Source organism: Rhinoraja longicauda, chromosome 11 (assembly GCF_053455715.1).
Source record: "Rhinoraja longicauda isolate Sanriku21f chromosome 11, sRhiLon1.1, whole genome shotgun sequence".
NCBI classification, from domain to species: domain Eukaryota; kingdom Metazoa; phylum Chordata; class Chondrichthyes; order Rajiformes; family Arhynchobatidae; genus Rhinoraja; species Rhinoraja longicauda.
In genome coordinates this window covers 34613122-34638374 of record NC_135963.1, presented here as the reverse complement: position 1 = coordinate 34638374, position 25253 = coordinate 34613122, and the positions used below count along the sequence as shown (strand labels likewise).

At 43.6% G+C, this 25253-nt stretch overlaps 1 protein-coding gene across 2 annotated transcripts in view; it reads right to left on the bottom strand.

The window, feature by feature from the left end:
- LOC144597791 (SERPINE1 mRNA-binding protein 1-like) overlaps nucleotides 1–24168 on the bottom strand; it is a 57261-nt gene extending 33093 nt beyond the window's left edge. For both annotated transcript variants that reach the window (XM_078407386.1, XM_078407387.1), the window contains exons 1-2: nucleotides 23795–24168; nucleotides 9496–9652 (exon numbers count right to left, since the gene is read on the bottom strand). In XM_078407386.1, coding sequence (XP_078263512.1) covers nucleotides 9496–9652; nucleotides 23795–24047 — 410 coding nt within the window. In that variant the 5' untranslated portion in view covers nucleotides 24048–24168. The remainder of the gene's footprint in view (nucleotides 1–9495; nucleotides 9653–23794) is intronic.
- Nucleotides 24169–25253: the final 1085 nt, after the last annotated feature.

Sequence of the window (25253 nt, the reverse complement as noted above, 5' to 3'; positions counted from 1 at the left end):
TGAAATCAACTTGAATGTTCTATGCAATTCTATTACTGTGCAATAGATTGAGAGGAGGGACTTGAAACAGACTAAACAAGGTGCAAAGGTTCAAATGAAGAACATCAGAAGATACTGTAGATGCCGGAATCCTGAGCAAAAAAAAACTGCTGGAGGAACTCAGAAAGTCAGACAGCATCTATTGTAGAAACTCTTGAAGAAGGACCCTGACCCAAAACATCATCTGTCCATTTCTCTCCACAGATGGAACTCTTGAGTTCCTCCAAGAGTTTGTTTTATGCATAAAATACTATGCATGTCAAAACATCCCCACTTTAAACTTTAAGCTAGCACTTTGGTTTTGTATGTTGCAGTTCCGTAGAACTAATGTAACTTTAGTACCTCTGCAATGATATTTGAAACCAGAATTCATCCATGATAGAATTGACACGAGGTTGGCGAGTGATTTTTTTTTTTACAGCCCAGAAGACATAGTCTGCACTATTTATGGTCCACTAATCTTTCACTTCTATACATCTCCTTCTCTCAACAAATCATGTTTATCTCCCCATCCACTCAATTAGCAGAAATGAATTTAAGCCAGTTACATGCCTGATAATGATTCGATGCATTCTCAAAGTAAAAGGTTTTTTCACAAATTCCTTAGTTAACAAATCATCTTTCATGTAGAAACAAGGAACTGCAGATGCTAGTTTATAAAAATGAACACAAAGTGCTAGAGTAACTCAGCAGGTCAGGCAGCATCTCTGGAGAACATTGATAGACGACGACTCGGGCCTTTCTTCAGACTGAAACCGGTTGAGTTGCTCTAGCGCTTTGTGTCCTTTATTATCCTTCATTTTGATTTTGGATTTTTCATGGAGTAACATCTCTATGAAGATTTTGATATGAAGAAATATTTTTCAGTATAATAAAACCACAAATCTTTTCAATATTTTCTAGACTACTTATCAAATTTGGTAGGAAAAAAACTGCAGATGCTGGTTTAAATCAAAGGTAGACACAAAATGCTGGAGTAACTCAGCGGGTTAGGCAGCACCTTAGGGAAGGAATGGGTGACGTTTCGGGTCGAGATCCTTCTTCAGACTGATGTCAGGAGAAGGGGCGGGACAAAGGTAGGATGTAGTAGGAGACAGGAAGACTAGTGGGAGAACTGGGAAGGGGGAGGGGAAAGAGGGACATAGGAACTATCTGAAGTCAATGCTCATACCACTGGGATTAAACTGCCTAAGCGAAATAGGAGATGCTGTTCCTCCAATTTGCGCTGGGCCTCACCATGACAATGGAGGAGGCCCAGGACAGAAAGGTCAGATTGGGAATGAGAATGGGGAATCCCAATTCATTGCACGGTAGCGCAGCGGTAGAGTTGCTGCTTTACAGCGAATGCAGCGCCGGAGACTCAGGTTCGATCCTGACTACGGGTGCTGCACTGTAAGGAGTTTGTACGTTCTCCCCGTGACCTGCGTGGGTTTACTCCGAGATCTTCGGTTTCCTCCCACACTCCAAAGACGTACAGGTATGTAGGTTAATTGGCTGGGTAAATGTAAAAATTGTCCCTAGTGGGTGTAGGATAGTGTTAATATACGGGGATCACTGGGCGGCACGGACTTGGAGGGCCGAAAAGGCCTGTTTCCGGCTGTATATATATGATGATATGATATGAAGCACAATGTAAAATGACATGCATTCCCTCATCTTCCCTAGGCCACGAAAAATAAATTTAGCACTGTCAGTGTAACACCGACACATGCCTGTATCTTAAAGCAGAAAATTTATGGAATGGATAGTTGCTCGGAGTTCTCCCTGTGCCTGCGTCAGTTTTCTCCTCCCACATTCCAAAGATGTACCGGTATGTAGGTTAATTGGCTTGGTAAAAATCGTCCCTAGTGGGTATAGGATAGTGTTAATATCTATAGTGTCAAATATCTCCTCCAGCAGATCGGTCAATATACCTACCACCCTTTGTGTAAAAAGGTTGTCCCTCAGGTTCCTATTAAATCGTCCCCTCCTCACCTCAAACCTGTTTTCTGGCATTTATATTCCTTTTTTTTCCGCCCAAATTGCCACTGTACTTAACCAGTGCAAAATTAAAGGGCTGATACAAGTCCCTCAAATCAATTGTAAGTTTAAACACATTTAGCTGCTCTCTGACAAATGCAATTGGGATACAAAACCAAAACTAAGCAATGTTTGGGCTGAAAATAAAGTGATTATATCTATAGGAAATCTCTAAACTCCACTATTCTCACACCACGTCATGTAATTATAAAACCTCAGGTTGTTCAAGAAAATGATCTAGATTTTACCAGCAACACCTTTGCTCAGTCTACCTGACCTACCTGATCTCCCGGTTTCCAAACACTTTAATTCCCCTTCCCATACTGACCTTTAAGTCCTGGGGCTCCTCCATTGTCAGAGTGAGCCCAAACGCAAATTGGAGGAACAGCACCTCATATTTTGCTTGGGCAGCTTACAACCCAGCGGTATGAACATCGATGTCTCTAACTTCACGTAACCCATGCACCTCCTCTCTCGCCGTCACACCCCCACCCAAGTCATTGCTCAAGCTTCAAAGTCGCCTTGTTGAGTGTCATGGTCTGTAATTTGTTTTCACCTAGCCCACAACTAACAACAGCCTGTTTCCTTTATCATTGTTACTTTTTTTGCATATCTTTCTTTCATTTGTTCGATATCTATGTATATCACGGTCTATATCTCTCGTTTCCCTTTCCCCACACAGTCTGAAGAAGTCTCGACCCAAAATGTCACCTATTCCTTTTCTCCAGAAATGCTGTCTGACCCACTCCAGCTCTTTGTGTCTATCTTCGGTGTAAACCAGCATCTGCGGTTCCTTCCTGCATATACACCAATGAGCTAAAACATTACGACCACTGACAGTCGAAGTGAATAACATTGATTACAATGGCACCTGTCAAGGGGTGGGATATATTAGGCAGCAAGTGAACAGTCAGTTCTTGAAGTTGATGTGTTGGATGCAGGAGAAATGGGCAGGAGTAAAAACCTGAGCGACTTTGACGAGGGCCAAATTGTTATGGCCAGACGACTGGGTCAGAGCCTCTCTGAAGCGGCAAGGCTTGTGGGGTGCTCCCAGTCAGCAGTGGTGAGTACTTACCAACAGTGATCCGAGGAAGACAAACCAGCGACAAGGTGTTGGGCGCCCAAGTCTCATCGATGCGCAAGGGCAACGAAGGCTATCCCGTCTGGTCCGAACCGACAGGTCTACTACTGTGGCACAAGCCACAGAAAATTTTAATGGTGATCACGGCAGGAATGTGTCACAATACACGGTACATCGCACCCTGCTGCATATAGGTCAGTGCCCATGATGACCCCTGTCCACCGTCAAATTGGGCACGCGAGCGTCGGAACTGGACCTTGGAGCAGTGGAAGAAGGTCGCCTGGTCCGATGAGTCCCGTTTTCTTTTAGATCACGTGGATGGCCATGTATGTGTGCGCCGTTTACCCAGGGAAGTGATGGCACCAGGATGCACTGTGGGAAGACGACAAGCCAGTGGAGGGAGTGTGATGCTCTGGGCAATGTTGTGCTGGGAAACCCATTTGGACGTCAATTTGACACGCGTCACCTACCTAAACACCGTTGCAGACCAGGTACACCCCTTCATGGCAATATTCCCTGATGGCAGTGGCCTCTTTCAGCAGGATAATGCGCCCTGCCACATTGCACACATCGTTCGGGAATGATTTGAGGAACATGATGTGTTCACAGTGTTACCCTGGCCTCCAAATTCTCCAGATCTCAATCCGATTGAGCATCTCTGGTTTGTGCTGGATCGACAAGTCCAATGCATGGCAGCTCCACCTCGCAACTTACAGGACTTGAAGGATCTGCTGCTAATGTTTTATTTTCTAGATACCACAGAACACCTTCAAGGGTCTTGTAGAGTTCATGCCTCGGTAGGTCGGCGCAGTTTTGGCGGCACACGGAGGACCAACAGCATATTAGGCAGGTGGTCTTAATGTTTTGGCTCATCAGTGTAGATTTTACTGGCAGTTCTCTGTTGTACATACGGGGCAAGTATACTCTTGGATTCTGTACAAACTGTAGGATCAACAACTACATTCATTTAAACAACAGATCTAAGGCCCTTCAGTGGCTCCATCAATAAACAAAAGATAGTGAACATAAGTAGCAGAACTGCTAAAGAGTGCAGTGCCACAAAGAGAAAAACATGGCTGTCTTGCATCAAGAAATGCAAACAATTGCAATAGACAATTTATATAGACAATTGCAATAGACAATATGCAATTTATCTCTGCATTAAATGGGTTCTTAAATTCAAGCCAAGATCAGATTTCATCAGACACAAATTCATAGGCAACCCAAACTAGTTCATTGGGTGGGATGCTATCGGGAAGTTTCACTTGTGAAATACACATGTAATCCTTGAAGGCAAATACATCAACGCGTACAAGAATCTCAAGTTAAACAGGGCTCTTGGCGCTCCCGCTTTACAACCTATTGTGCAAATATTATTTACTTAGTATGACAATAAAGATATATTGTATTGTATTGTATTGTAAGCAAAACAATTTTAACAATCAGTCTATTTTTCCCAGAAAAATTAAGTCTCCAACAGCACAGAAGTCAGTTTGCAGGTTGTGATCTGCAGAGATATTACTCCTGCTAATGGCCGTCAACATGTAACATTGTTAATATTAACAGGGTCTTTTTAAAGCAAAAATTAATGGTAAATAAAGGAATAATTATGGTATCATTTAAATTGAGTTACTAAAAAAGATAGGGGTTAAGTTCAACTTCCAAAAGGAACTCCCTCCTCCAATTTCCAGAGCTATACACAATCTTTTAAGTCATGCTAATCTATTTTCTAATATGGCAACATTTTTTTTGGTTTACAATGAATGCTTTGTATCTCCATTAGCGACAAGAGATATAAACAATAGAACAGCACAAACCTTTCCACATACAAGTAGAATCCACATACAAGTCAGAAAAGGTCAGGAACAGAGCAAGGAAGACCGTTGGCTGAGAGCAAAGTAAGTGTTAATTGCTGTGTGTAAAGGCAGTTTAAAAATAGCGCCAAGAGTCCGTTTGAAGTCAGTCAGAAAAGTGCATAACTCAAAGTTTGTCAGGAAGGCGGTATAGAAGTGAGTACCTGGATTGGTTGATCAATTAAAGTAGAGGCTTGGTAAATTGGCCAATTAAGTAATTTAGTGACTGATATAAGCAAGACTTGCACAAGGGGTGCAGCCCTGTTGAGGGAAGTGCCCTGTGAGAAAAGTGCGAGTCTTCGGCGAGGAGGCTGAGGTGAGGAGGTTACGCTTGTTTTTGCGCCTGAATTGTTTTTGACTTCGCTGAAGTAATGGCGGACAAGTTGGTGCAGTGTGTTTCCTGCAGGATGTGGGAAGGTAGGGACACCGCTGGAGCTTCTGGGAGCTACACCTGCAAGAACTGTGTCCAGGTGCGGCTCCTGAATGGACGTGTGGCGGAGTTGGAAAGGCAGCTGGAAGACCTCAGGGCCATCCGGGAATACGAGTGTTTCCTGGACAGGACCTACTGCGAGGCTGTCACGCCAAGGGTCCAGGTCGAGCGAAGGTGGGAGACCGTTTCAGGGGGGAGCGAACGTGGACTACAGGAGATCCCGGTGGCTGTGCCTATTGCAAACAGGTACACCCTCTTGGGAGCTGTTGGGGCAGAAGACGCTTCCAGTCCGAGCAGCGGACAGGTCGGTGGCTCTAATCCAGGCAAGGAAACTCGACCGGGGAGACCGAAGTCTGGAAGAGCCATAGTAGTGGGTGACACCATTGTCCGAGGTACGGACAGTAGATTCTGTGGTGACAGGCGGGACTCGAGGATGGTCTGTTGCCTCCCTGGTGCCAGGGTTCAAGACATCACGGGGCGGCTTCAGAACATCTTAGCGAGGGAAGGCGATCAACCGGAAGTAGTTGTGCATGTGGGCACAAACGACGTCGGGAGGAAGAGGAAGGAGATACTGCAAAGTGAGTTTAGAGAGTTTGGAAGAAGACTGAGAAGTAGGACGTCAAAGGTGGTTGTCTCTGGACTGCTACCTGTACCTCGTGCTAGTGAGGGCAGGAATAGAGAGATCGGGGATATGAATGTATGGCTGAGGGGCTGGTGCAGGGATTTAGATTTCTAGAAAACTGGGATCTCTTCTGGGGTAGGGGTGACCTGTACAAAAGGGACGGGCTACACCTTAACAGCAGGGGAACCAACATTCTGGCAGGTAGGATTGCTACTGCTACAAGTGTGGCTTTAAACTAAGTAGTGGGGGGACGGGGTTGACAAACTGGGAATATGGAGATGGAGTTAAAGGGGAAGCAAATACAGGAGAAATTGCAAAGGACTCACGAATGAATTGGGAGGGAAGTTCTAGAAGGGATAAGAGAGTAAGGTCAGGGCCAATTGTGACCGGTGTGAGGGGAGGTGAATACGGAAATAAAAGTGTTGTATTTAAATGCGCGAAGTATAAGAAATAAAGTGGATGAGCTTGAGGCTCAGTTAAACATTGGCAAGTATGATGTTGTGGGAATCACTGAGACAAGGCTACAAGAGGACCAGGGCTAGGAACTGAATATTCAGGGGTACACAACATATAGAAAAGACAGACAGGTGGGCAGAGGGGGTGGGGTCGCTCTGTTGGTGAGGAATGATATTCACTCCCTTGCAAGGGGTGACATAGAATCAGGAGATGTAGAATCAATATGGGTAGAAATGAGGAATTGTAAGGGTAAAAAGACCCTAATGGGAGTTATCTACAGGCCCCCAAACAATAGCCTCGACATAGGGTGCAAGTTGAATGAGGAGCTAAAATTAGCATGTCGCAAATGTAATGCTACGGTGGTTATGGGAGATTTTAACATGCAGGTAGACTGGGAAAATCAGGTTGGTAATGTACCCCAGGAAAGAGAGTTTGTGGAGTGTCTCCGAGATGGATTCTTAGAACAGCTTGTACTGGAGCCTACTAGGGAGAAGGCAATTCTGGATTTAGTGTTGTGTAATGAACCTGATCTGATAAGGGGACTCGAGGTAAAAGAGCCATTAGGATGCAGTGATCACAATATGATAAGTTTTACTCTACAAATTGAGAGGGTAAATCGGAAGTGTCAGTATTACAGTATAGCAAAGGGGATTACAGAGGCACGAGGCAGGAGCTGGCCAGAATTGACTGGAAGGAGGCCCTCGCAGGGAAGACGGTGGAACAGCAATGGCAGGTATTCCTGGGAATAATGCAGAAGTTGTAGGATCAATTTATCCCAAATAGGAGGAAAGATTCCAAGGGGAGTAAGAGACACCCGTGGCTGACAAGGGAAGTCAAGGACAGCATAAAAATAAAAGAGCAGAAGTACAACAAAGCAAAGAGTGGGAAGCCAGAGGATTGGGACTCTTTTAAAGAGCAACAGAAGATGACTAAGAAGGCAATATGGGGAGAAAAGATGAGGTACGAGGGTAAACTAGCCAATAATATAAAGGAGGATAATAAAAGTTTTTTTAGGTATGTAAAGAGGAAAAAAATAGTCAAGGCAAATGTGGGTCCCTTGAAGACAGAAGCGGGGGAATTTATTATGGGAAACAAGGAAATGGCAGACGAGTTGAACCGGTACTTTGGATCTGTCTTCACTAAGGAAGATACAAGCAATCTCCCAGATGTTCTAGTGGGCAGAGATACTGAAGGAAATCCACATTAGGTAGGAAATGGTGTTGGGTAGACTGATGGGACTGAAGGCTGATAAATCCCCAGGGCCTGATGGTCTGCATCCCAGAGTACTTAAGGAGGTGGCGCTAGAAATTGTGGACGCATTGGTGATCATTTTCCAATGTTCTATAGATTCAGGATCAGTTCCTGTGGATTGAGGAGGGTGGCTAATGTTGTCCCACTTTTTAAGAAAGGAGGGAGAGAGAGAACGGGAAATTAGACAAGTTAGTCTGACATCAGTGGTGGGGAAGATGCTGGAGTCAATTATAAAAGACGAAATTGCGGAGCATTTGGATAGTAGTAACAGGATTGTTCCGAGTCAGCATGGATTTACGAAGGGGAAATCATGCTTGACTAATCTTCTGGAATTCTTTGAGGATGTAACCAGGAAAATTGACAGGGGAGAGCCGGTGGATGTGGTGTACCTTGACTTTCAGAAAGCCTTTGACAAGGTTCCACATAGGAGATTAGTGGGCAAAATTAGAGCACATGGTATTGGAGGTAGGGTACTGACATGGATAGAAAATTGGTTGACAGACAGAAAGCAAAGAGTGGGGATAAATGGGTCCCTTTCAGAATGGCAGGCAGTAACTAGTGGAGTACCGCAAGGCTCGGTGCTGGGACCGCAGCTATTTACAATATACATTAATGACTTGGATGAAGGGATTAAAAGTACCATTAGCAAATTTTCAGATGATACAAAGCTGGGTGGTAGTGTGAACTGTGAGGAAGATGCTATGAGGTTGCAGGGTGACTTGGACAGGTTGTGCGAGTGGGCGGATGCATGGCAGATGCAGTTTAATGTGGATAAGTGTGAGGTTATCCATTTTGGTGGTAAGAATAGGAAGGCAGAGTATTATCTGAATGGTGTCAAGTTAGGAACAGTACAATGAGATCTGGGTGTCCTAGTGCATCAGTCACTGAAAGGAAGCATGCAGGTACAGCAGGCAGTGAAGAAAGCCAATGGAATGTTGGCTTTCATAACAAGAGGAGTTGAGTATAGGAGCAAAGAGGTCCTTCTGCAGTTGTACAGGGCCCAAGTGAGACCGCACCTGGAATACTGTGTGCAGTTTTGGTCTCCAAATTTGAGAAAGGATATTCTTGCTATTGAGGGCGTGCAGCGTAGGTTTACTAGGTTAATTCCCGGAATGGCGGGACTTTCATATGTTGAAAGACTGGAGCGACTAGGCTTGTATACACTGGAATTTAGAAGGATGAGAGGAGATCTTATCGAAACGTATAAGATTATTAAGGGTTTGGACACGTTAGAGGCAGGAAACATGTTCCCAATGTTGGGGGAGTCCAGAACAAGGGGGTCACAGTTTAAGAATAAGGGGTAGGCCATTTAGAACTGAGATGAGGAAAAACTTTTTCAGTCAGAGTTGTGAATCTGTGGAATTCTCTGCCTCAGAAGGCAGTGGAGGCCAATTCTCTGAATGCATTCAAGAGAGAGCTGGATAGAGCTCTTAAGGATAGCGGAGTCAGGGGGTATGGGGAGAAGGCAGGAACGGGGTACTGATTGAGAATGATCAGCCATGATCACATTGAATGGCGGTGCTGGCTCAAAGGGCCGAATGGCCTCCTCCTGCACCTATTGTCTAATCCAGCTTTGGCAAACAATTTTTTTCCAACCACTACAGCACAAGTGTTTGCCCAAGCCATTTCAGCCATATCAAAACACATCAGGTCAAATCAATTATTAGAACTACAATAGGAGGCTCATACTTCAGCAGTACTCATTTTCTTCCACATGGCACATTTACATCCAGTTTGCACATACTTTTCAGTAACAAATTCGCCTCCTTCAGCTTTTTCTTCCACTGGTCTATCAACGCGCCTTTCACGAGGTTGTGGTCTTCTATCCGGTCTCCTGTCACCAGGTTTCCCTTCGCTTTGGGAGTGCTGCAGCTCAGGTTTCCTGCCAATTCTCCTGACGCCTAAAATACAAGTTTGCAATGATAAATCTTACAATAAACAGTTGCAGTAAAAGTGATTAATTCCATTGGATAAGATATCTGACATAATGCCACATCTGAATCTCAAAACATTGCAACATCCTCCGAAACAGTATAACGTTGGGAATATTAACTATTTGACAGGAAAAACAACAAAATATTTTTCAAATATCAAGTTGCTGGTAAAGGCTGCAGAGGGATCTGGTTATGTTAGTTCATAAAACAGAAAGTTTACATGCTGTTAAAGTTCACAATTCAAAAGACTTAAATAATTATCCTTCACTATAAGGGGACTGGAGTACAAAACTAGTCTGATGCATTTAATCATGGTTTTGGTAAAACCATATATTTGAGATTTTGTCTCCACATCCAATGAAGATATATTTGCTAACAATTCATTAGAGCTCAGATTGAGAGATTTCATTGAAACAACATACCGTGCCGTCCATAATGTTTGGGACACAAAGTATCTGCTGCTGTACTCCACAAATTGTGCACATTGTCAGATTTTATTAAAGACCATTTTTATACATTTTGGTTTCACCTGTGTTTATACATGGTCCCCCCCATTTCAGGGCACCATAATGTTTGGAACACATGGCTTCACAGGCGTTTGTAATTGCTCAGTTGTGCTTAATTGCCTCCTTAATGCAGGTGTCAGAGAGCTCTCAGCGACTAGTCTTTCCTCCAGTCTTTCCATCACCTATGGAAACTTTTATTTTATCAACATGAGGACCAAAGTCGTGCCAATGAAAGTCAAAGAAGCCATTACGAGAAACAAGAATAAAACTGTTAAGAGACATCAGCCAAACCTTAGGCTTACCAAAATCAACTGTTTGGAACATCACTAAGAGAGCACTGGTGAGTTTACTAATCGCAAAGGGTCTGGCAGGCCAAGGAAGACCTCCACAGCTGATGACAGAAGAATTCTCTCTATAATAAAGAAAAATCCCCAAACACCTGTCCAACAGATCAGAAACACTCTTCAGGAGTCAGATGTGGATTTGTCAATGACCACTATCCGCAGAAGACTTCATGAACAGAAATACAGAGGCTACAATGCAAGATGCAAACCACTAGTTAGCCGCAAAAATAGGATGGCCAGGTTACAGTTTGCCAAGAAGTACTTAAAAGAGCAACCACAGTTCTGGAAAAAGGTCTTGTGGACAGATGAGACAAAGATTAACTTATATCAGACTGATGGCAAGAGCAAAGTATGGAGGAGAGAAGGAACTGCCCAAGATCCAAAGCATACCACCTTATCTGTGAAACACGGTGGTGGGGGTGTTATGGCCTGAGCATGTATGGCTGCTGAAGGTACTGGCTCACTTATCTTCATTGACGATACAACTGCTGATGGTAGTAGCATAATGAATTCTGAAGAGTATCGACACATCCTATCTGCTCAAGTTCAAACAAATGCCTCAAAATTAATTGGCCAGCGGTTCATTCTACAGCAATTCAATGATCGCAAACATATACTGCTAATGGAACAAAAAATTTCAAAGCTAAAAAATTGTCAATTCGTGAGTGACCAAGTCAATCTCCCGATATGAACCCAATTGAGGATGCCTTTTATATGCTGAAGAGAAAACTGAAGGGAACTAGCCCCCAAAACAAGGATAAGCTAAAGATCAAGTCAAGTCAACTTTATTTGTCACATACACATACAAGATGTGCAGTGAAATGAACGTGGCAATGCCTGCGGATTGTGCTGAAACTACAAAACAGAATAGAATTTTTTTTTTTTAAAGACACAACACAAAAGAATAAATCAATACAGTAAATTAGTCCCTGGTGATATAAGAGTTAACAGTCCTGATGGCCTGTGGGAAGAAACTCCGTCTCATCCTCTGTTTTCACAGCGTGACAACGGAGGCGCTTGCCTGACCGTAGCAGCTGGAACAGTTCGTTGCTGGGGTGGTAGGGGTCCCCCATAATGTTGCTGGCTCTGGATTTGCACCTCCTGATGTATAGGTCATGCAGGGGGGCGAGTGTAGTTGCCATAGTGCGTTCAGCTGAAATTGTGGAGTACAGAGGTAAATAAATAAATGATGGGTCTTTGTCCCAAACATTGAGGGCACTGTACATGCCCAGAAAGGGGATTATAGTTTCAGAGTCATGTTTTAGCCATTGGTGCACTTCACTGAGTGGATTGTAATCTTTAGAATCTTCTGGTTCAGTGAATTGTTGAATATGTTTAAGACTTAGGTCAATATTTATATATCAATGAATATGGGCAAAATAAATTGGAACTGATAAACAGGATCAGTCACAATAATGAATGAGGGCACCATTTGGACATTGAACATGGCTATTATATATCCTTACTTCTAAATGGAAGTTTTAACAGAACTGGATTTTGGTCGGTTAAAACTAAAAATTAGAAGAGTAGCGCTGTTCAATTGTCTATTTAGGAATGAAAGCAGCAGAATAAAAGCCAAATCCCCAATCCTGAAATGTGCTGCCAGGGGTGGTGGTGAGAACAGATACAATTGTGGCATTTAAGGTTTTTTAGATAGACACATGGATACAAAGGGAATAATGGGATATGGATCATTTGCATGCATAAGAGATTAGTTTATCCTGGCATCATGTTCAGAGTGGACATTGTGAGCTAAAGATCCTATTCCTGCGCAATTTTCAATAACCTCTACACTAAAACTAAAATTGATGATTATGACCTTTATATCCCAAGGACATCCCAAAGATTATCACGTTTTGCATCTGTATGGTGCAACAAATTTCAATAGTAAAAAGAGTAACCAATAAAATACATACACCCACAAGTTTAAAAAAAAGACAAAGTGCTGGAGTAATTCAGCAGGTCAGGCAGCGTCTCTGGAGAACATGGATTGGTGACATTTTGGGTTGGGATCCTTCTTCAGACCGATTGTGGGGGATGGGGGTGAGAAAGAGAGAAGATGGACAAGAGGTGAGGCAGGAAAAAGCCTTAACTACCGCACCCGTTGTTCAAGATGTGGCCTCCTGTACATCAGCTAGACTAAGCATAGATTCGGACGTGTTTCACCGAACACTTGTGCTCGGTCCACGAAGGCCTACTTGATCTCCCGGTTGCTGACCATTTTAATTCCCATTCCTATACAGACCTTCCGGACCTGGGCCTCCTCCAATCTGAGTGAGGCCACATGCAGATTGGAGGAACAGCATCTCCGCTTGAGTAGCTTACAAGCCAATGGTATGAACATTGAATTCTCCAATATTAGGTCATTACAAACCTCAACTCCCCATCTCCCTTCTTCCCCCACACCTCTTCTCTTCTGTGCTCCGCCTGGACTCACATCCATTTCTCCCCTTCCCCTCCATTTCTTCCTCTAGCTTCACAATTTGCAACTCTTCAATCCTTTTATCTCACATCGTGTCTTTTCATCTTTGGCATTTGTCCAAACATCTGGCTATTAAAATCCCTGTCACCTGTATCAACCCATTACTTGTATCATTTGTTTACCTGCCAGGCTTTATCCCCACTCCTCTCTTAGAGCTTTCTGCCCTGCCACATCCTATCCCCCCATCCACAATCTGTCTGAAGGTCCCGACTAAAGCATCACCTATCCATGTTCACCGGATATCCTGCAAAACCCTCCAGCACGTTTTTTTTGTTGTAAACCAGCATTTGCAGTCCCTTGTTTCTACATACCTAGAAAATAAAATGCAGACCAGGTGACTGTTTTGCTGAGCATTTCTACTGAACCCTCAAGAGTAACCCAGGGCTTTCACTCAACCAATTGTCTATCCCTTGCCTACCTGTATCGAGCCTCCTACAATGTTTAAAGGAAACTCAAAGCAAACTCAAGGAACAGCATGTTAACTTCCAACTTGGTTGTTCACAGGATACAAAATTCAATAATTCTGATAATCAGCCATTCCAGAATTTATCTCGCTGCCAGCTTACATTCTTGGTATATCTCTTTTGCTCCTCCAAATATGCTTTTTTTCCCCTCAGTTGGCAGTACCAATCCTATATCATTCAATCTTTGCCATCTACCAATCTATCAGACTTTTTTTAATTTTCTCTCCTCACCCCTTCCCTGCAACTTAAAACTTGCACCACATCCTCCCTCATTTGCATCTAGAAATGTGAAGAGAGAGATGGAGGCAGAGATTCACTTGCCCAGCTACCAACCTTGTCCATTGCATTCAGCGCATGGGTCAGCCCAAATGTAGACTAGGTGACCACTTTGCTGAGCATGGACACTCTGAATCTCCCAGTTTATCATCCAATTTAATTCCCCTTTGCATTCCCACACCGACCCATTTGTCCTCAGGCTCCTTCATTGCCTGGGTGAGGCCAAACACAAACTATAGGAACAGCATCTCATATTTCACGTGAACAATCAACAGCATGAACATTAAAAGCTCCAATTTTAGATAACCACCTGAACATCAATTTCAGATAACCCCATTCCCTTTTCCTTTTTGCTCTCCTCCCATCAAACCTGGTCTTCTCAAAACACAATACCCCTCAGTTCCCTATCGCCCATTTCGCTACTGTCCCACAACTTAGTATTCCCTTTCCCATTTAAATGATTCTGAAATAACCATTTTACCTTGAAACAAACAGGACATAAGAGTACCAACCTGAAATGTCACCTATCCATTTTCTCCAGAGATGTAACCTGGCCCGCTGAGTTACTCTAGCATTATGTGTCTATCTAACTGAGCACAGATGCTTGCATAATTTCCAAATAGTAAAACTTTAGTAACAATTACACAAGCTGTAAATGAAAAGTTTGCAAATCTTCAGTTACATTCCATTACCTGCCCAACTGTCAGGCAACTCAATCATATATCTTATACATGAGGCTTGCTTTTGACACAGAACACAAATTGACACCGTTCTGTATATTTGAAGCTGATTGCCCAAACATGCTTCGTGGCTGTTAATATTCATCAATACCTCAGCCGATGGGTTCACTAACACCAATTGATTCAATGACCCTCCCCCCCAATATAATAAATATCCTGCAATTTAATTCCCCAAAATTATGTAGGGCTATCTTCATCAGACTGCAACTGTTCACAATGGTGACCCACCATCACCTTCAAGAACAATTTGGGCTAATTAAGGTCAACAAATATTTTTATTGATAATTGTAGCATTTAGTTCTACTCACAACTCTTCAGTTAGTGGCTTTGGTTAGCAAGTTACTAAAGCTTTTCAATGTACCTCGGTGCACACGACAATAAACTAAACTGAAACCAAACTAGCTGTAGACAGCAAAAACGTGGATTCAGATTTGGGTCGATTAAATTGCAACATTTGTGCAACTCTCAATCAATGACCAATTTTAGCAAAAGAACCCAACTCTCTCTCTATATATATATAAAAAAGTTAGCCCCCCTGCTTATTGGCCGCCACTCCCGTCACACGGCCAGGTCCCATTGTGACGTTGAACGCTGAAGACGGCCATGGGGACTGGTAAAGTGATTTTTTTTTTAAACATAAAAATGTCTCTAACTTTAAAAATATAAGATCAATTTGAATGAAACTTGCATTAAGGTGACCCCAGGACAATGGTGAGTAAGGTGGGCCTAAAATTGTCGCGCTATCGTGTGACGGGGGCACAAAAACAAGGCATGATCAAACAAACAAGATGACAGTTTTAGTTGTGTTATATATATATATATATATATATATATATATATATATATAGACATAGATAGTTGGGTTCTTTTGCTAAAATTGGTCATTGATTGAGTGTTGAGGCACAAATGTTGCAATTTAATCGACCCAATCTGAATCCACGTTTTTGCTGTCTACAGCCAGTTTGGTTTCAGTTTAGTTTATTGTCATATGCACCGAGGTACATTGAGAAGCTTTTGTAACTTGCTAACCAAAGCCACTTGACTGAAGAGTTACGAGTAGAACTAAATGCTACAATTATCAAATATATATATATATAAAAATTAAAAACTGTCATCGTGTTTGTTTGATCATGCCTTATTTTTGTGCCCCAATCAATAGACAATAGACAATAGGTGCAGGAGTAGGCCATTCAGCCCTTCGAGCCAGCACCGCCAGTCAATGCGGTCATGGCTGATCACTATCAATCAGTACCCCGTTCCTGCCTTCTCCCCATACCCCCTCACTCCGCTATCCTTAAGAGCTCTATCCAGCTCTCTCTTGAAAGCATCCAACGAACTGGCCTCCACTGCCTTCTGAGGCAGAGAATTCCACACCTTCACCACCCTCTGACTGAAAAAGTTCTTCCTCATCTCCGTTCTAAATGGCCTACCCCTTATTCTCAAACTGTGGCCCCTTGTTCTGGACTCCCCCAACATTGGGAACATGTTATCTGCCTCTAATGTGTCCAATCCCCTAATTATCTTATATGTTTCAATAAGATCCCCCCTCATCCTTCTAAATTCCAGTGTATACAAGCCCAATCGCTCCAGCCTTTCAACATACGACAGTCCCGCCATTCCGGGAATTAATCTAGTGAACCTACGCTGCACGCCCTCCATAGCAAGAACATCCTTCCTCAAATTTGGAGACCAAAACTGCACACAGTACTCCAGGTGCGGTCTCACCAGGGCCCGGTACAACTGTAGAAGGACCTCTTTGCTCCTATACTCAACTCCTCTTGTTACGAAGGCCAACATTCCATTGGCTTTCTTCACTGCCTGCTGAACCTGCATGCTTCCTTTCATTGACTGATGCACTAGGACACCCAGATCTCGTTGAACTCCCCCTCCTCCTAACTTGACACCATTCAGATAATAATCTGCCTTTCTATTCTTACTTCCAAAGTGAATAACCTCACACTTATCTACATTAAACTGCATCTGCCATGTATCCGCCCACTCACACAACCTGTCCAGGTCACCCTGCAGCCTTATTGCATCTTCCTCACAATTCACACTACCCCCCAACTTAGTATCATCTGCAAATTTGCTAATGGTACTTTTAATCCCTTCGTCTAAGTCATTAATGTATATCGTAAATAGCTGGGGTCCCAGCACCGAACCTTGCGGTACCCCACTGGTCACTGCCTGCCATTCCGAAAGGGACCCATTTATCCCCACTCTTTGCTTTCTGTCTGTTAACCAATTTTCTATCCATGTCAGTACCCTACCCCCAATACCATGTGCCCTAATTTTGCCCACTAATCTCCTATGTGGGACCTTGTCGAAGGCTTTCTGAAAGTCGAGGTACACCACATCCACTGACTCTCCCTTGTCAATTTTCCTAGTTACATCCTCAAAAAATTCCAGTAGATTTGTCAAGCATGATTTCCCCTTCGTAAATCCATGCTGACTCGGAACGATCCCGTTACTGCTATCCAAATGCTCAGCAATTTCGTCTTTTATAATTGACTCCAGCATTTTCCCCACCACTGATGTCAGACTAACTGGTCTATAATTACCCGTTTTCTCTCTCCCTCCTTTCTTAAAAAGTGGGATAACATTTGCTATTCTCCAATCCACAGGAACTGATCCTGAATCTATAGAACATTGAAAAATGATCTCCAATGCTTCCACTATTTCTAGAGCCACCTCCTTAAGTACTCTGGGATGCAGACCATCAGGCCCTGGGGATTTATCAGCCTTCAGTCCCATCAGTCTACCCAAAACTATTTCCTGCCTAATGTGGATTTCCTTCAGTTCCTCCATCACCCTAGGTTCTCCAGCCCCTAGAACATTTGGGAGATTGTGTGTATCTTCCTCAGTGAAGACAGATCCAAAGTAACGGTTTAACTCGTCTGCCATTTCTTTGTTCCCCATAATAAATTCCCCTGCTTCTGTCTTCAAGGGACCCACATTTGCCTTGACTATTTTTTTCCTCTTCACGTACCTAAAAAAACTTTTGCTATCCTCCTTTATATTATTGGCTAGTTTACCCTCGTACCTCATCTTTTCTCCTCGTATTGCCTTTTTAGTTAACTTTTGTTGCTCTTTAAAAGAGTCCCAATCCTCTGTCTTCCCACTCTTCTTTGCTATGTTATACTTCCTCTCCTTAATTTTTATGCTGTCCCTGACTTCCCTCGTCAGCCACAGGTGTCTCTTACTCCCCTTAGAGTCTTTCCACCTCTTTGGAATAAATTGATCCTGCAACCTCTGCATTATTCCCAGGAATACCTGCCATTGCTGTTCTACCGTCTTCCCTGCTAGGGCCTCCTTCCAATCAATTTTGGCCAGCTCCCGCCTCATGCCTCTGTAATCCCCTTTGCTATACTGTAATACCGACACTTCCGATTTTCCCTTCTGCCTTTCCATTTGCAGAGTAAAACTTATCATGTTGTGATCACTGCCTCCTAATGGCTCTTTTACCTCTAGTCCCCTTATCAGATCAGGATCATTACACAACACTAAATCCAGAATTGCCTTCTCCCTGGTAGGCTCCAGTACAAGCTGTTCTAAGAATCCATCTCGAAGGCACTCTACAAACTCTCTTTCCTGGGGTCCATTTCCAACCTGATTTTCCCAGTCTACCTGCATGTTGAAATCTCCCATAACCACCGTAGCATTACATTTTTGACACGCCAATTTTATCTCCTGATTTAACTTGCACCCTAAGTCGAGGCTACTGTTTGGGGGCCTATAGATAACTCCCATTAGGGTCTTTTTACCCTTACAATTTCTCATTTCTATCCATACTGATTCAACATCTCCTGATTCTATGTCACCCCTTGCAAGGGAATGAATATCATTCCTTACCATCAGAGCAACCCCACCCCCTCTGCCCACCTGTCTGTCTTTTCTATACGTTGTGTACCCCTGAATATTCAGTTCCCAGCCCTGGTCCTCTTGTAGCCATGTCTCAGTGATCCCTACAACATCATACTTGCCCATGACTAACTGAGCCTCAAGCTCATCCACTTTATTTTTTATACTACGCGCATTTAAGTACAACACTTTAACTTCTGTATTTACCTCCCCTCTCACATCGTTCACAATTGGCCCTGCCCTTAATTTCTTTTCCGCTCTAGAACTTCTGTTCCCATTCTTCCGAGAGTCTTTTGCAATATCTCCTGTATTCCCTTTTACCTCATCTTCATATTCACAATTTGTTAACCCCTCCCCCCCACTACTTAGTTTAAAGCCACAGGTGTCACACTAGCAAACCTGCCTGCCAGAATGTTTGTCCCCCTGCTGTTAATCACACGATAGCGCGACAATTTTAGGCCCACCTTACTCACCATTGTCCTGTGGTCACCATAATACATTTCATTCAAATTGGTTTTATATTTTTAAAGTTAGAGACTTTTTAACGTTTAAAAAAATCACTTTACCAGTTCCCATGGCCGTCTTCAGCATTCAACGTCACAATGGGACCTGCCCGAGTGACGGGAGTGGTGGCCAATGAGCAGGAGGGCTAACTTTAATACATGCACCCCCCCCCCCCCCACGAGGACTGGCGCCCGCTCTACCCACCCCCTCCCCCCCCCCCCCCCACACGAGGACCAGCGCCCGTCCCTCATCCGCTCATCCCCCCCCGGGGAGGACGAGCTGCGTTTTCTATGTCAGTCCGCGCTTGGGGCACGTCGATCTATTAGATGCTCTCCGACTTAGTGGGTGAGTGGGGGGAGGGGAGATGGAATGGATGAGTGGGTGAGGGAGGATGGAGTGGGTGAGAGATCGGGGGGTGGAGTAGGTGAGGGGAAGGGGAGGGTGCTAGGCCAATGCAGGAAAGGTTTGGGGGGTTGAGGAGGAATGGAAGAGTGGGAGGGGGAAGGGAGGGTGCTAGACCAATGCAGGGGAGGTTTGGGGAGTTGGAGGATGGAGTGGATGAGTGGAGGGGGAGACGAGATAAGGGGGGTTGAGAGAGGATGGAGTGGGTGAGGGGAGGGTGCTAGGCCAATGCAGGAGAGGTTTGGGAGGGTGCAGTGGGTGAGGGAGGGGGGTGAGGGGAAAGCGGCAGGATAAGGGAGGGTTGAGGAGGTGGGGGGAATAAGGGGGGGTTGAGGAGGTGAGGGGAGGAGGGTTGAAGTGGATGAGTTGGGGGGGATAGGAGGGGATAAGGGCGGTTCAGGGAGGATCGAGTGGGTGTGGGGGGAGGGGAGGATATAGGGGTTGGAGTGGGAGAGGGGAGGAGAGGGTGCTAGACTAATGTTGGAGGTTGGGCGTCCATCTTCTCTTAAAATTCTACATCATTATTGCAATATTCATCATAAACTCGAATAGGTCACGGATTAACCACAAATCAAGTATTCTATGGTGTAGGAAAGAACTGCAGATGCTGGTTTAAATCGAAGGTAGACAGAAAATGCTGGAGTAACTCAGTGGGACAGGCAGCATCTCTGGAGAAGGAATGGGTGATGTTTCGGGTCTAGACCCTTCTTCAGTCCATAGAGGTATTCTAGGTGATAGATATACTTTTTGATATATACTAAAATCCTTGCAACATTCAGAAAGCCTGGTCAAATACTTTACCATACTGATTCAGTGGAGCTCCAGCAACCAAGAGCTCAACACTTACCACACCAAGGAATAAAACCTTTAGGTTCTGCTAAAGAATACCGTTAAAGCAGAGCTTGCAGTAGTAACCTTTTGAATGCAGTACACACTTATACAAGGGAGTGATACAAGTTCTTGAAAGAACTTAAGTTCTTGCAACGTTAGATTTTTAAGCAACATACTTTTCAATTTAGTGGGAAGAAAGCAGTATAACGTGGTAATAAAACTGGCTTACCAGACATCCCTCCTCTCTTAGTTTCAATTAGTTAATTAACAGTTTGTCAATGTCAATGTTATCTACAAATCTACAGGTGTCCCTAAAGCATAGCACATTCTCATATTGTATACAGTTATTTAAATAAAGTTACATTTAAATATTCAAATTTCTTCTAAGGGAGCAAAATTTGTGTGGAGACAGAAAATGTTCCCACGGTTCAAATAGTAATATAATGCAACAGACTTTACAGAGAGAGAGCAGATGCTAACATTTTAGTATGAGAAAAAATAGCAAATGTAGAAATAGGAAAATAGTAATAGTAGATGGAAGGTGCTGTGGCTGACAAGATGGTATAGTTAGGAGGGATTTAGATTCCTGGAGAGAGAACAAATGTTAAACGTTGGATGGGATGAAAGGCTTATTTAAAAAATGGAAAAACAAGTCTTGATGAAGCATACCCCAGCAACAAGGTTGGGTATTGCAAATTCCAATTACAGTTTTCAATTCTCAGTGGTGACAGTAGATGCTAGAGGATTATCCATTGAGAGAAAGAATAAACTTTCATTTAGAAAGACAAAAATTGGAGACAACAACATGAATTTTTGCTGCAGATTATAGGGAGATTCGCTGAAGGCAGTGTGTTTGATGCAAAGTTATTGAAGAAATTTCACAACATAGGATCTATGGCAGCATGGTAAAATAGATCCAGAACTGGCAGGTTGGCAGGAAACAAGGGGCAATGATTGGTAGAAACAAGGAACTGCAGATGCTGGTTTACAAAAAGACACAAAATATAGGGGAAACTCAGCAGGTCAGACAGCATCTCTGGAGAACATGGAGACCACCAAATCTGAGTATTCAAATTTCATAATTTCCTTACTTGGATATTCAAGTGTTAACATTTTCAAATTCCTATGTGTGAATTTCAACAGTTCATGGTCAACTTCTTGTTTATTAAAAATTTGTATGCCGTGACATTTCAGATTGTTTTAAGTTACCAAGATCATGGTTCATTTGGTATCTAACAGTCATGCGTCCACCACAGCACATCTTCAAATTCCCTCAGTATCCAAAAATCCATGAATTTCAATCTCACAATAGAGAAATCCATTATCCTTGAGGTAGGAAATCCCAAAAGATTTACAAGTCATGGGTGAAGAAATTTCTCATCTTGTCCCAAAGAGCCAAGCTTATTTTTCAAAGCTATGCCCCTTTGTTTTAGTTTTTCACTGAAGAAATATAGCCTCTTGACAACTACTTGGACAATCTTCTAAATTCCCATAAGTTTACACCAATGGCTTAATGTAATTAAAGATCTGCAGCAATTCTTTCAGCAGCTCATCACAATCTTCTCAAAGATAGACACAAAATGCTGGAGTAACTCAACGGGACAGGCAGCATCTCTGGATAGGATTGGGTGACGTTTCAGGTCGAGACCTTCAGACCCGAAATGTCACCCATTCCTTCTATCCAGAGATGCTGCCGGTCCCGCTGAGTTACTCCAGCATTTTATGTCTATCTTCGGTTTAAACCAGCATTTGCATTTCCTTCCCGCTTAATCTTCTCAAAGATAATTAACACAGGCTTTGTTAGCACCAGGGATCCCAAAACGTTTAATTTACCTTTCTAATCGATTGCTATAACTGCAGTCACTTGGTGTCATTTGGGATATAACCAGGAAATGTCAGCCTTGTCATCAGTGTACAGTTCCCAAGAGCGAATAACAGTCCAAGCACTCAAATGAATTTGACTGAATATAAACCTTGAGGTTTATATTGATACAGCAAAAGGCCCAATTTACCATGTAACTTTTTTACTTGTTATCTGCCATTCACAAGTACTATTTGCCACTTCCAATGCACATCTGCAAAAGAATGAATGCCTCTTTTGCCAACTCTTCTAAAACTGCTTCACTGTATAAAGGAGACGTACTTAATAATTCACTAGTAGGAAAGAACTGCAGATGCTGGTTTAAATCGAAGGTAGACACAAAATGCTGGAGTAACTCAGTGGGACAGGCAGCATCTCTGGAGAGAAGGAATGAGTGACGTTTTAGGTCGAGATCCTTCTTCTTCACCCACTCCTCTCCAGAGATGCTGCCTGTCCCGGCTGAGTTACTCCAGCATTTTGTGTCTACCTTCTAATAATTTTCTAGCCTAGCTTCACTAAGGAATTTCAGCATCCAAATGTTTTATGTATATTGGCTTATTTGTTGCAACAACATAATTGCTTAACAATGATATTTTAAATGTACTGGTTCACCAGGTGATAGAGCCTACATGCACACTTTTTATAATTTATTCCTTGTGGAGAAACATGTCACAAAAATTTGACATGCCTATTTTTGAGAAATGATAAAGAAGCGCAGAACAAGCCAATAATTCTTGGATTTTTCAGCAGATGCTTCGGAATTGGGGAATTGTGCTGATTTGGGAGCAAACCTCCAGGGCCTGATATTGGTCAGTTCACAAGATCCAATTTTCCAGCATTCTTCATTCATCTACTTGGCTGCATGCTCCTTTCTGCATTAAAGTTCCAAGTTATTGGACTAATTTTGAGACTGCACCGTGTAATCATGGCCGTTCAAACATAAGAATTTTCAATTATATTTCAAGTGCAATAACCTTAACTATAGTGGGACAACCTGACACTGAAGGGACATGGCGGAGTGAAATCTAAGGCATTCTGTACACTAGAAGAGAGTTGAAAACATGGTTGCTTAAACAAGATGGTGGCCGTCACTTTAAAGTTCCTATATTGGAAGGGAAAATTGTATAATTTATTGCGAATCAATAGATCAGTACAAGCACATTTTATGTCAAAACCCGAATATCCTTTCTTTCCAAATTGATTATGTTCTGACTCCCACCCCTCACCCACGTGTTCCTTCCAGTTTCACAACTTTACAAACTTTTGTACTAACTGTACCTAAATTATTCTCTGTGTTAATTGTTTCAACAAACTATTACACCCCAATTAAAACAACTAAAGCATGTAGAAGTAGTAACATTACGAACTGCTGCAGCGGAAACGTGTTTGTGTCGTGAAGCTGCAAGGTATGGAGATCGTTTATACTATTTTAATCAGCTCTCAAATCTGCTGCAGAGGGCAACGAGGAAAGCCGAAAAAATACTGCAACGTTTTTGAGTTATCGTTTTTAAAATCCACGGATTCCAGCCCAAAGTTTGAGCATCTTGGACATTCGCCTGTAAACCTGCAGTCGAGACTAAACGAGCTGGACAACTGGAAAGGCGGAATTCCAGACCATTACAGTCGTACGCCCCCCCACCCTACCCCTCCGTCAGCGGGCCAGTGGCTGGGAGCAGCCCCGCCGGCTCGGTGCGCGGTGCAAGTGGGCAGCTCCCCACGCTTCCCGACACGAGGCCGGCTGACATTTGCCGTGAGCGGGGCCCAGCCCAAGGCCTGCGAAATCCCGCCTCAAGTGACGAACGCGATAAGAACAGCGCCGCAGTCAGAGCTTCCACTACCTTCTTTCCTCAAGGTCACGGGCGCCTGAGACTCTGGTTTACTGTCGTTGGATGTAACGGGCACCTTCCTATCTTTCTGAGACTCCTTCTTGAGCTGCTGCTTAGAGGCAGCCGTCTTGTTGTCTTTCTCCTTCTTGTCTTTCTTGATCTCGGCCTCTTTTAAAATCTCGAATGGGTCGGATTCATCATCAAAGAGTTGGTCGAACCGGTTGGTTACGACGCAGCCGAAGCCTTCCTGTAAATTCCCGGGCATGATGGGCCCCCGAAGCGGTGGATTCTGCTCGGATGCTGCGAGCTTGCAGAAACCACTCCAAATCGCCTAAAATGGCCGGTTAGAGACTGTCTTCTTGCTCGCGCTGCATGACGGGCCGCGCCATCCGGGCGACAGCCCGCGCCGCAGCGCCCGTCGGGAAATGTGGTCCTGGGGCTGATCGTCCGCATCGTCCTCACCCCGACAGCACCACAAACCCCAGTGTGCACCGCCTTGTTGTTGCAAAGCCGCACAGAAACGCGATGGCTAGCTAACTATGCACATTGTATCTCTACAGTTTTAGTTTGTCACTATCACGCTGCATGACCTGTGGATTTTTGTACTTGGCAAGGTCTGGAATTACCATACGCGCCTGCTGAGACCTTGCAAGGCTGGTGGTGAGGGGACACACACACTATTAAGTCATTGCAAAACCAGTTTCAGCACCGTGGTGATTGCAATGGGAATGAGATTGTCACCCATCGACTTCCAGTATATTCGTTTGTCAAGATCTGGAAATAAAAAGTAATCTTTATTGCAGTTCATCCAAAACAACTGAGCCTGTGTTCTACAGGCTGTTTCTAAGACCCTAAGCAGTAAAACATCACTGCTGCTGTAAGATGAATGCTTCCTGAGAATGATGAATGACTTTAGAAGACTTTAACTCACAACTTGTGGTCATCATTCTGCAGTATCACTGCATCTTTCCCCAATTGATGCTGTCCCTGTGAATGCCATTCCTGCATTGCATCAGAACTTGTCATCTTTAGTGCAATGATAACTGGGTCAATGATGAGACTGAGTACAGGCAGGAGATTGAGAACCTCGTGTCCTGGTGTCGAGACAATAACCTTTCAACGTCACCAAGATAAAGGAGATAGTAATTGACTTCAGGAAGCACATATCCCAGTTTGTATTTATGTTGCCGAAGTAGAGATGATTGAAAACTTCAAATTCCTAGGACTATATATCACAAACAATTTCTCCTGGACCACCCATATTGAAGCAACGACCAAGAAAACACACAAAGCCTCCTTCGAAGCCTTGGAGTCCCCAACAACTCTCACCAACTTCTACAGATGAGCCATAGAAAGCATTTTATCAGGATGCATCACAGCTTGGTTTGGGAACAGCTCCATCCAAAACCGCAAGAAATTACAGCTTATTGTGGATGCAGTCCAGACCATCACACAAACCAACCTCCCTTGC